Below are 13,382 nucleotides of genomic sequence, written 5' to 3'. Positions count from 1 at the left end.
TAGAATCCAACGATACTTTATCTTGGCGTGTCTATTCTGTGATTGATGAACCCTCAATGGGCCTACGCAATTTAACATTGAAGTGGGATATGTAAATTTGATTGCCCTTGAGGAATTTGGTTTTGAAATTGGGATTTAAATTGTCAGAAAAATATACCACTAGTGTCAAAAAAAACCTTTAAATTGTGGTCACAAATGTCATGCAAGAAGCAGGTGATCTTCAGGATAGTGGTCACCAAGGACAAAGTCTTTTTTGTAACATTCTCAAAGAAAGGCCAGTTAAAAGACCAACACGAGAAGACAAGAAGTAGAATATACACAGGAATTTACACAAACTCATATGCAATATATTGTAATTCAAAAGATATTTAAAAAAAACTATTGGAAAGGCTGCTGCTATTTGTGTCAGTGCCGAAGAAATTGAGCTCTAACATGTCCACTTGAAAACAGCAAAACTCCAGCTTCAACATGTGTTGTCACTTTTCGTTTTATTATTAATTCATTAATTATTAAGAATGTTAAATCGTTAGCAAACACAGTCCCTGCACTAGTCTGAGCATTTACAGTTTTAATATTACTTACACATAAAGTACCCTTCGAGAGTCTCCAATCTTTCCTCCGTCGCCCACTGTGAGTGTATCGTAGCCTCGTTCCAGGTCAAACTCTTCAAATGACAGCTTTATAACCTGTTGAAATCCGGACAAACTGTTAACCACTGAAAGGTAAAAACCAAAAGGAAAAAAAAAAGAAAAAGACAAAACCAAGAGCAAATGAAACATTTGTCATACATGAGAACAACAATAAGCATAATACCGATTTGACAGACTGAAATATGACCTTTTATTTCATGGTGTGAAAATTGTTTCTCACTTAATTAAAATGACCTACAAGATCCAATCCAATTGAATTAATGGAGAAATTTTGCAATCCAACACAATAAAAAAGATCAACGAGACAAAGCACTCACTTTTATTTGTCAACCTGCTCTTTTACATCCATAGTTCCAAATATGTCTTTGGAAGGCTCCACAGGGCTTGTGCAGCCCTCTGCTGTCTGAGCCAGACAAATTGACTGCTAAATGCTTTACTTGCAGGCACAAGGCTTCAGTTGCATGCATAGTGCACTGGATCATCAATCTACCGTGCACTCTAAAATGCTGTAATACTGGTATTCCATTATTTGCAGCTTGTCAATTATTTATTAGCTGTAAATCATACAAGTGAGAGCATGAAAGATGGAACATTTCTGCTGTGCTCGGGAAACCTCAAAGAGAGCAGAACTGGTCTCAGTCGAAGCCTCTGGTTGAATAGGTCTCTAGTGAAGCATGGGTATGAGATTGTGCATGAATATGACAAAACAAATGACATTACACTCGATAAACTAAATTTGAAGTCAAATATGAATGTTCTATGCGTACAAGCCATTATTTGTTTACTCCATTCCAAATGACAAAAAGAAAAACATTTTTATTATACAATTGGCATCTTAGCTTAATGGACACAGTCCAACAAATGAGAAACTGCAACGTGTTCGATGCATTTTTCCTTCTTACAAAACGCTGACTGCTACAGCCTCAGGCCACCTTTAATCAGCTAATAATAATTAATGACTCCTAATGTATCTAAGAAGCAAAGCAACTTGAGAGTTATTATCTCATGGTAACCAACAAAACACCATGACTGTAATGAAGTCATTTATGCAAAGTTTCATTTTCAGGTGAGTAAACTAGTATTTTTCAAGACGAGATCGTGATGAGGAGAGTCGTGTGTGCAAAGAATAGCAGATAGTCAAATTGTTCTAATTCCTGTCACTGATTGGATGCAGTCATTTTTCAGGTCTAAGAGTGGTAAACTTCACAAAATGGAGTGGAACATTTAATGCAAGGGTTTAGAAAAAGTTCAGAAAGAGTACCATTATGTTAACACAAAGCCAACATAAAAGAAAGACCGTCAATTACAGTAATTATTATAATTTTTCTCAGATTTACCTAATACATTGAGAGCTTTTCGATTCTCTGTGAATGGACAAATTCAAGTGAATGTTTCATTTGTAATATATGTCAGAAGCATTTACTGTGGCTCTCACAAACAGTCAATTAGCGCCGCTCTTGTCCGACAGTGATCCACAAACTACAAGCTGGATACTTTAAAGTGACCAATGATCCATAAATCTGCAGCAAAAACACTAAGTTACAATAAAATTAGAAGTTGTCTTAAAAAACGCTTTATTGCATTTTATTTCAGATTTCAAAGTAAACAATGTCTCAAGTGAGAGTGGCCAAGATACGCAACAATCGACAATTCACTTATGCAATAGTCTGGGCTGTCTTTATTTTGAACAATGGAAATCTGTTATTTAATTATGGTGTTAATTTAGAATTTTTAAATATCAAACAGGGCTTCTGCCCAGTGACAATTTACAATGCAGCGTATTTTGAAGTAGCTTATAGTCTAATGCCTTATAAGTCAGACTACAATTACTTATAAAATACGGTTCAAAGTTACTTTGTTGAACAAATTCACTACTACATTCCGTTAAAGTAACCCTACATAGCATAAGCCCATTTTGCTACCATTGACAGTTGCATTTTATCACCTGCGAGTGGTAGCAGAGAAAGAATTGACAAGGCTTAAAAACTACATTCCTCCCACCCACAGTGTCGTTAGTACACACATATGAAGAATAATACAACTCTGAAAAACACCTGATTCCAAACATTATAGTATTCACTAAAGTAACTAAACAACTGGTATTTACAGCTTGCTCATGGTGAAAGGCATTTTCGAGAGCCCTATAAATCCTCTTTACAGTAGGTCGAGCAACCGTACTGAAATTTACAGTGGATACAAAATACACTGCCGACCAATAAGAGACAAACACATGGTAAACTTGAAACTACATGAGTTTTTTTTTTTTTCATGTGTCTGACAATATGATTGTCAACATTAGCATTAACTGCTCTTCTTTACAAGAGTTAATTGTTTATCAGGTTCTCGCTGGCTCTGGTTTAGCTACCGGCCAGGGAGCAGGAGGTGACCCTCGACAGATGGCTGTCCAATCACGAGGATAGCAATAGTTACACAATTATTAATTAAGAGTGTCTACCTGACTTGAATGTCAGTGAATCACGTGGAAAAAAATGGAACAAGGTAGACAAAATATGCCAGCATATATTTGTTGAGAGATACAGTGCACTTTCACATCAATTTCTAGATGTGCTTGTTAAGTTAAAGTTAAAGTTAAAGTAAGATACAATTAAAAAAATATTTATAACCAGGCCAAATTTATTCTTTTTGTTTTGTTTTGTATTATCAGGGGTTCTGTCTTTTCTGGTCCATGCACTCATTTATTTGATGAATACACCTAGTCAACGTAAGGAGCTATAGTCATGCGATGATGCTGAAATGTAAAGTTGTGTGTCATCTGCATATGTATAAGAGATTTTGTAACTAATAAAGAGACCAGTGAGTTTCAGTTACACAACTTAAAAAAAAAAACATAAAAGAGATGTTTCAGAGAAGTGCCCTGGACTCGATGAATACAATTTGCACCTAACAGAATGGAGCGGAGCAGAGGGCTTTAATGCAACTGCATTAAAATCTAATCACAGTGATTGACATTCATAATTGATGACCTGTGTCACCAGACAAGCTGGCGCATTCAGCGGATGTCACCCTAGCAGAGACAAAAGATGAACGACGAGAAAAAGTTTGAGGTCGTCATGCACAGTAACACAATTACTTTTTGCAATAAGCAAAGGTTGTTTCTTTTAATTGTTGAAAATTGGTCATTGTGCCTCGAGGAGCTGCCTTTCTATGATCTGACAAATAAAACTGACATGCTATGCTACATGAAAAAGCACCAAATCATTACAAAATGAATAATGAATAGACCAACATAAAAGGTATTGGATGGTTCAAGTTTATTTGGTGTGGTATTGCCCCGAGGTGACCTTTGATTTGAATAGTGAAGAAGCAAATATCTACAGTTTAGTGTAATAAGTCTCTTGTTGAGGTGATCATGGAGTGCTATTGACTGGAAAGTCTAAACTATGTCTGAGGAACCGGAGCCAATTGTGATGCAATAGGTAAAAAAAATGTTTTTAAAAATTAAGTTGATTCCTTTCAGTAGCTAGCCTACTTTATTAAACGTTTTTCAGTAAGCACACACATACGTGGATGGTTGGACGGATGGATGGACGGATATTTCTTTATATATATTATTATATTATATAATTATGATATTTTTCTATTTCTTTCCATTTCCAACACCCACAACCTAATTTTTAACTTCCTGTCATAAAAATATTATGGGTGAGGGCAATGAGGGCGCCAGACACATCTAATTCAGTAAATTATGGTCTATGGGATGGAAAATACAGTCAAAACCCTGAATATCTAAAAGCTTTGAATTGAGATAATGGGCTAATTAGGGCGCTATTAGGGGAGTCCATTATGAGCCAAGGGATTATTATGTATTTACTTCAAACTTTAGTGGTGTATTCTGCTGAGTCAAAGTGAGCCACCGCAGTGGCAGTATGTGTTTTTCAATGTTTCCAACGTTTCCAATACAACAAAAATTATTATATCTCACTCGTGTGCTTTATTGTCACAGAAGACCAAAGGAGCTGCATTCTCAAGATTATCAAAGAGGGATATTAGATGTTGCAAAAACTGTTACCAAGTCACAGCTCATAAAACTGCATCCAATCAGCCACTCTCATTGCACACTTGATAGGGGGGAGGCAGCAATGATGGCACTTAGTGCACTTAATGGCATGTAACCCAGACATCCGTGGAACTCATCTTCTATAAAAATAGAAAGGTAAATGGTGGGGACAAAAATGTACCAACACAAACACTATGCACGTACACACAGGAGGATTTGTTCCACAAAAAACACCTGAGAAAAAGCTAACAGTACCTTGGTGCCGTCAGGTACAAGTGACCTGTCTTGACCTGAGAAAGTGGCAAAATAATATATGTATATTTATACAACACGGCTCTGATTATTTATCATTTTGTAGAATCAGACAAAAGAAATTCTGCTTTCTCTCTGTGGTCACTGACTTCACTGTTTACATTAGATAAGATCTGACTTAATGTGTCCGGACTTTTGAGAACGGTGAGGAACAAATGATTCATGAATGAAAGTAAGCAAATGTATACTTGCAGAATAACACACACACTTACACACTTACACACATGCACATGCACATTGATATGGATTCATTGGAAAAAGGCAGCAATGATTAGACACCTAATGAGTTATGCCTGTGAGCAGTCAAGCGTGGCTCAGACTTAAACAAAATAATTATCTTCTTGATACCGACAAATCCAGTGACTGACACGCACACACCGGTGCCCACTCACGGACACACACATGCACACACTCCTCTCTGTCCTCTCTTTTTCTGAATTGACTTGAGTGTTAAATATTGCCACTTCCAAGTTTTAAACATATTTGATCAAAAATGTAAATCACTCTACAGTCTATAGTTTCAAACAAGATTTCTTAAAACACTACCAAATCACTGCAAATGAAATATCGAGCAGAGTTGGATGACATGGTGACAAGCAGGTAGCACTACTTATAGACTATTTAAATTAAGACATCAAAAGGTAACAAAAAGGAACACTTTGTTCAATAGCATCATTTGTCTTTGTCTTTACACTGTATCCAAGATGCAAATCATGTGGAATAATAGTCAGGGAGGACAAGGGACAACGAAATTCAGAGGTAAGGAAAGAGAGGTTGGCAGACGGATAATTGTTATTCATCTTAATACACGCTCATTTCCTTTCTTTGAATACTTTATTATCTCCTCTGGCCTTTTCTCGAACGGATCACACAAGGTCCAAGGGAGCATTTCTTCCTGGGCAACAACACTTCACAGCTTCAGTAGATGTGTTTAATCATCAGGAAAAGTCATTTTGATTATGCCCACAGAGAATATAGTGCAAAATATTATCATTATAATCACAATGGTATTCGCAATATAGGATTATCTCGTGTTATTTAAAAGGAAAAGACATAGAAGTCAGTGAAAAAAAAGTGTTTTCCCTGCATCTTGAAAATTAGACTTAGTACCACCAGATTAATGGAATCTGAACTCAATGAATAAAATGACTGTGATTAGTAAGGTTAGATAGTACACATTGCATTTCATTTACATTTTGTTTGAGTTTGTCGAGGGAATTTGCTTTTTATTTTAAGACTGTAATGGAACTGTAATGAGGTCAGTTTCAAGAGCCATGATAAAGTTTGGGTTTGATTGGCAAAGTCAGATTGATTGTTTCACTGGAATATCAATTATTTAAAATTTGTGTCTCTTCCTGTTGGTAGAGTAGCAACTACAAAGCTGTTTTGCTACCGGGTAGGTGAACAACCAGATGGAATGCACAACAGTCATTCAGCAGTCAGGCGATTGAACAGGTTGCAACGCAGGACCGTTATTCAGCAGCCACACCTGACATCAACGACAGAAATAGCAACCCCAAGGAGACAGGCCTACCAGAGATATAAATAGAGAGACTTAGAATTTATATCTTAAGAGTATTCAAGGTTAAATGTCTACGTCAAACAAGAAAAGCCCGGTTGCCTCAATTCAACCAATGCATCTTATGTTGCAACATCTTGAACATCCATCAATTTATTTTTTATACTGCTTTGACGCAACAAGGTCGCGGGTAAGTTGATACCCGTCCTTGTAAGATTTGGCTATGAGTGGGGTGGGCACAGCTTGGACTGGTTGCTGGCCAACACTTTTGGTGTTTTAACTGAGTGTGTTCTCGCTGCTGGCTAAGTTTATGTTTCCTAGTGAATTCCCATTAATATGTTTCTGTATTGGAAGAATGAGTCAACAAAAATTGCTTTGTTTTGTTGTCTGTAATCACACTGCATTTTTATGAAGCTGATATGAAGAACAATGCATCCCAGAAATGTTTTGTGAAAAAGGTGTCAATTGGTGTCAATAAAGTTGGTGCAAAAAAGCAGTGTCGCACAGTGAGCTACAATTACTACCTATACTCCATCCCAGACCCAATAGATGGATTGACTCAATTTGTTTCCATCATCTGTAAAAGCATCTCTATTAATGTCTCCAGTCAAGCGTACCAACATGGAAATGCAACATTTTCCATTCTGCCGCTCACTTTTCTTGTATAAAGGGGCTGGCCAAACACTTAGCCTCATTTGGCTCATCTATACTTTCAGCCTCTTTCCTCTCTATTTGCTCAATGACTCTGGTCCCATCTTGCTCTCATTTTGCATCCCCTCTTTCTAGTTACACTATTTAGTGGAGGAAAAAATGAAGAGGGGATATGCAGATGCTAAAGGAGTGGCGCAGAAGATGGAAGGATGGGTGGTGGATAAAGGAGGGGTAATGGAAAATGAGGCAAGTACATTGTAATGGGAACAGCGACGGGAACAAGTCGAGAGCGAGGACAGGGGAGAAAAGATGGGATATGTGATCAGACATGAAGAGAAGATAATAGTGTCAGGGAAACTGGAAAGACTTGAGATGTTGTAACGAAGCCTATGAATTATTCATGCCGATACAACAATGACTCAACAACAAAGCTGCCTTCACAAAATTGTGGAGGTGTGGTGACCTTGAGCTCAGCAATGGAGAATCATAAGGAAGAAGGAACAACACTTCAACGGACTCCAGACTAGATCAGACTGACGTGAGGGTAGTGCAGTCAGTCCAGTGGTATCTTTATACGTAAATACTGAATGATCACCTTTGATCAATAATTGCTAGAATGCGTGTTCAAATTCCGTTTGCCAATTGTTTAGTTCTTTGTTCTTTTGGAACGGCAGCAAAAAATTAATCATCAATGAATCAAAATACTATTCTCATGTAAAAGAATTTAGAGGGGGGAGGGACACAAAAAATACCCGTGTTTATGTTGATTTGGTTTAGATTATATTTGTCATGTTCTCATGTCCTTTGTCCCTTTTTACATGTCTGTCTTGTTAGGGTTTTGTATCCACCTGTTCTCGTCAGCCTGGTCCCTTTTGTCTTCCAATCAGCTCCCTTAGCCACTCGTGCCTTGTGTTCCTACTTGTCTCATTAGTTTTCTTGTATTTAGTTCCCTGGTTTCTTTCAGGACTTGTCTGGTATTGTCCTTGTCTGATTATATTATTTGTTGTGGTGCACCTGTCTTTGTGTCACACATAGGCCTCTTTCTAACTAGCTCAATGGCAAAACTCAGATTAGGAGTTGCAAGGATAGCTAGAGAGGGCTGCAAAACAAACAAAATAACTATTAATCCCAAGAACTTCTTCAGAAAAAAAATCTGAAAACACTCAAAAGTCAATTATGTGGCCTAGCACCTGGGGGTGCAAGCATATTTCAGTTTGGGGGGAATGGGGTGTCAGTGTCCCTGCAGCCCAGCCTCTAGCTCCGCCAGTGAGCTACCTTGCTGGATTAATTCAAATGAGCCTACGCCAATCAGATCTAAAAAAAAAAGGTGCATCTGATGTACTCCTTTACCTTTCCTGCTTTGTTGTTTGCACAAAAACAAGAAACTGCCCAACAAAGCATAAACACATTGCAGCCTGCAGACTTAATTTTTTCACTTCACTGGTTCTTTTATCTCAAACAAAATATTTTAGGTTGCATTACCTGACATGTTTCGGCTTGTACTTCCGCCTTCATCAGAGTGTCACTGATGAAGGCGGAAGTACAAGCCGAAACATGTCAGGTAATGCAACCTTTGTTTGAGATAAAAGAACCAGTGAAGTGATTAACAAGTAAAAACAAAATGAACTTAGTACGACTTAATTTTTTGTTGTGTCTGACACAGTGCTACTCTGGCCGAGCACTTTGACGTTCGTATGTGGTCCGTACATGCGCGACTATTAAATTATTTTGTTACACAGGAAGGTATAAAAAAGATATACGGAAACCATGAAATCAATATATGGCAACTAATAAAAGTCAGTGAAAATACTTCTCAATAGAAAAGACATTCCAAAAAGTATGTCTTTTGAAACTATCTTCTACCTGAACATAAAGCTCAACCAGCGACACATGGGTGGTGGATGGTCCTTTTATGACTTTTACTAGTCTGACACTGGACACATGCTAGGGCGCTTGATTGTAAAGAATGTCCCTTAAATTAAATGGCAACAGTTAAAAGAAACAAGTGGCAATGTCTCCCAAGCTGATGTTAACTCTCAGCTAGAGTCCATTATCGTACACACCGGCCTGCCAGACACCTCGCCATAACGTTAGCATAAATGGAACTTAAACCGAGGCCTCCTTTATGCGGAGAATGCACCGGTAAGGATCTGAGAGGAATTCATTGATGCCCTCGTCAACATGCAAGACTGCCTTTATTCAAATGCACCGAGGAGTCAATCTACCACCAAGTTCTTCAGTGGTGTTCCGTGCAAGACTAAGCCTGGTGGCTGCACCTCACAGTCCTGTCAACTCAAGAAGGAGATTCTCTTTGACACCCCAATAACACCCCAGGATGTCTTTGGCACAGCTGTCATGTCAATGCAAAAGATGTGTGAGGACAAAGAGAAGGAGGATCAAGCCCCGAAGTTGTGTTTGCCAAGAAAGTCATCCATCATCTCCCCTTCAGCTCAACTCCAAACTTTCGCCTCGGCTGTGGTATAGTTACCTCAGAACCTATAGCATCTAAATATTGCCCAAAGGCTTGCATCTCCATGGGCAGTCTTACCCTCGTGCTCATCCTCAGACACCCTGCACCATTAACCAATGTAAGATAGGACTTTGGTGTGTTATATTTATGCAGTTCTGTACACAATGATCGTAGCTATTTAAGTACAAAGAAACAAGTGAAAAAAAAAACAATTTTGATCACATATCCTAAGATGGAAATCCAGGCTTAAACAGTGAGATGACCTGTCAATGACGACTCAAAAAATACTGCTGTCACTAGGTTGATGATCTGAGACTCATTAAGGGAAGTTATTTGTCTTAGTTTTAAGGCCGTGAGTTCTTATACGGGCTGATTGAAAACCCTGTCAAAAATGTTAAATTACATACCAGATCTAAATTCAGAACTGGATATTAGGACTTGCAGCGTAAATACATTTTTCATTCTAACACAAATGGAAAGTTTAAGTAGAAGAAGGCAAAAATGTAATAAAAAAATGAACACCTTTTTATACACTCATACATGTCTTATTCAAAAGTATTGGAACAGTGTGATCAATTGCTTTATTTTGATTATAAGGAAATACTCTTTTCTTCTTTTCTCTACTCAAAATGTTAGTTTTTTTTAAATCTTATTTACAGTCAGCAAAAATAAAAGAACTGGCCTCATTGTTCAAATTCTAAGAGTAGTGTATGTGTGAATGTTTGGCATTTATGATTAAGTCGTATAAGAAATATAATAATAAAGGGAATGGGGGCTCGGTGGAACACTGGTTAGCACGTCCGCCTCACAGTTAGGAGGGTGCCGGTTCGATTCCACCTCCGACTCTCCCTGTGTGGAGTTTGCATGTTCTCACCGTGCCCGCGTGGGTTTTCTCCGGGCACTCCGGTTTCTTCCCACATACCAAAAACATGCTTGGTAGGCCAATTGAGCACTCTAAATTGCCCCTCGGTCTGAATGTGAGTGCGGATGGTTGTTCGTCTCTGTGTGCCCTGCAATTGGCTGGCAACTGATTCAGGGTGTCCCCCGCCTACTGCCCGATGACTGCTGGGATAGGCTCCAGCACGCCCGCGACCCCCGTGTGAACAAGCGGGATAGAAAATGGATGGATAATAAGGGGGGGACTCACCTTTGCAGAATCCAATGCAGTGATTACCCAGACACAATGAGCATTGTTTTCATACTGGACAGGGTAGTTAGGAGATGTAATGATCCCTCTCGGCCCCCGTAGGTTGCTACCACAGGTACGGGCTGAAGGCAAAAGACAGTCAACAGACATTTTACACCTCAAATAAAGGTACCAATGAAAATCCAGAAAGGTGACATGAAAATGTTCAGCAAAAGATTGCTGGGGTTTCATTGTGGCTACTGAACATGAGCATTTTGAATTATTACAATCAAGAATGTGCAAAAACCATGATTGGTCAATCATACCAACTGATGAAATTATACACCAATTTCATCAGAGGTTAAATAAAAACATACATGCAATTATTATGATTAGGATTAGAAAATAGCAGCAGCAGCAGCAGCAACATCAACAATAACTGATAATAATAATAATAATAATTGGTGATGATACCATGCCAATGACAAACATTTGCTTTGAAAGCGTACAATCGAGAACAAACAAGGCACTCTCAGAGCTGGAAAAAGAAAACATTATCAATTTATGTCGCTCATTTCGTCTCAGTAAATTGCATATTGGACTAAATAAGGATATTTAAGACTTGTCGTCATTATAGGCATTGTTTTCTTTCCATTCGTATAAAAAAAAAAAAAAATCACAATACAGATTCAAGCAGTTGCATAAAAGCAAAGAACAAAATGTCTTTTGAATAGAGACCTATTAAGAGACATTCATCAGTGAAAAATGATTTTAGGAACAAAACGTTCAGAGGAAATGAGTGATGTAGGAAGGGCAGAAGGTTAGAAAGAGACAGAAAAAGACTGAAAGAGAAGAGGACTTCAGGATGACTGCTCTGACTGTTAATTAGAAAAAGAGAGCTGAAACACACTGTGGCGTATGCGCACACACACACGTGCACGCACGCACGCACGCAAACTCGCACATTAATGGCTATTCATTCCACAGATCGGCTTCTAATTAACAGTTGGGCCTCAGAGGAGAATTGAGAAAGCTCATGGGCTGGAGCCCCTGGAGAGGGCCAACACCAGACCAGACGCACTTAGCATAGCCGTTTCAGTTCGATCATTTTGTGAGTTTGTTTCAGCGCATCAAAGCACATGAAACACCCTGACTTGGAAGTTGGAGAGGCAATCCACCCCTGTTGACAAAACAAGCAATTAATCACACAATGTGTTCATGTGCTTATTGGGTTCAAGACAATACAAAACACTGTCTGATTCCCATTGTGCAACTTTTGTCATTTGTGAATGTCTCAGACGAGTGAACAGTGAAACGAGCATGTGTATTTTACCTTCGAATTACCAAGATACAATACAAAATCTGTATTCAAAATGTGTCCCAATAATGACAAGATATAAAATTGGCTGGCAATTTGATGTAATATTAATTAAAACTTTGCAACGGTATTGTTGAAGACGGGGAAAAAAAAGCGATTGTATTTTTGAAGGGAGAAAAACAAAAACAATCCTTCGTTCTCTCTGTCCACATCTCACTCGCCCTGCAAGCGCTTTGTCTCCTCCTGACAAGAGTGGCCGGTATCATGATGGCCAGCGAGTCTCTGCAGCCACACACTGACTTCTAGACACAAACCAGACCCACAAACACAGTGTAATACAATGTGACAGGAATCTTACAGTATGTGTCTGAGCATGGGGAGCATGACCGTCAAACGGACACACATACGCACACACAGCTCGAGGCAAAGACTGCTGCAGAGGTGTGTGACACCATCCTTTGGATACATGCTGTCAATGTGGGCGTGTATATTCCTGTGTGTATTTTGCTTTGTGTATGCCAGCTGTCTGTCTTTCCGATGTGGAGCAATAAAGGCAACAGGGTATTGTCAGTAAGTACGTGGGCAGCGAGAGCCCCTGCATCATTGCTTTAACACTCACGCTGCAAGCGGCCGTGCAATCAGCAAAGCACCGAATGTAAATGATATCATGTCTCTGTAATATTAGCAGCGCAAATAATGACAATCAACCAATGTCAGTCTCACAAAAACAATGGATTCCTCAAAATCCACTCCTACAAAGTATGAATGTTAGGCCATTGGCGCTCTGACCAATAAAAAGTAATGCAAGCCAAGAGTGATGTGTGTGTACACGTTGTAATAAGATTTGCCTGAAACGTACTTTGATAATGTGATTACATACATAGAAATAAATTATAGTATCTATTTTAGTTATACTGTCAGAGAGGTAAAAAAACATTTGTGCACTTTTGTGATTGTAGGTTGGTGCCGTGAACTATACTCAATCTTATTGTGATTACCATTTTTCAGGTAAAAGAATCATTTTGAAAATGTCCTTAATTGTCTTATCAAAACTCGCGGTGGGATACAGTCCAGGTACAGTACAGGACAGTAAATCATGTCTTCGATGACGGTTTCATGGAGGTGACGGCAGGTGTTAAAACCTACTTCTGCAGATGGGCCTATGGTCACTCCAAGCAGCCAGCGTGTCCGTCACTCTTTGACACGTAATACTTTTGGATCCTTGAAGAACATAGCTGTCATCACAACTGAATTGGACGCTGGAGCCGATTCTATTTTGAGAGACAAAACAGAAGCAATGTCAAACACAGTCATGCTA

At 38.8% G+C, this 13,382-nt stretch overlaps 1 protein-coding gene across 2 annotated transcripts in view; it reads right to left on the bottom strand.

Annotated features, from left to right (window-relative positions):
- LOC119120299 (CUB and sushi domain-containing protein 1-like) overlaps positions 1 to 13,382 on the bottom strand; it is a 282,068-nt gene that overhangs the window by 93,804 nt on the left and 174,882 nt on the right. For both annotated transcript variants that reach the window (XM_037247067.1, XM_037247068.1), the window contains exons 10-12: positions 13,211 to 13,335; positions 10,768 to 10,889; positions 583 to 686 (exon numbers count right to left, since the gene is read on the bottom strand). In XM_037247067.1, the coding sequence (XP_037102962.1) occupies positions 583 to 686; positions 10,768 to 10,889; positions 13,211 to 13,335 (351 nt within the window). The remainder of the gene's footprint in view (positions 1 to 582; positions 687 to 10,767; positions 10,890 to 13,210; positions 13,336 to 13,382) is intronic.

This window comes from Syngnathus acus, chromosome 3 (genome assembly GCF_901709675.1).
Source record: "Syngnathus acus chromosome 3, fSynAcu1.2, whole genome shotgun sequence".
NCBI classification, from domain to species: Eukaryota; Metazoa; Chordata; class Actinopteri; order Syngnathiformes; family Syngnathidae; genus Syngnathus; species Syngnathus acus.
Note: the sequence above shows the minus strand (reverse complement) of the source record. Positions and strands in the feature narration are given on the sequence as shown.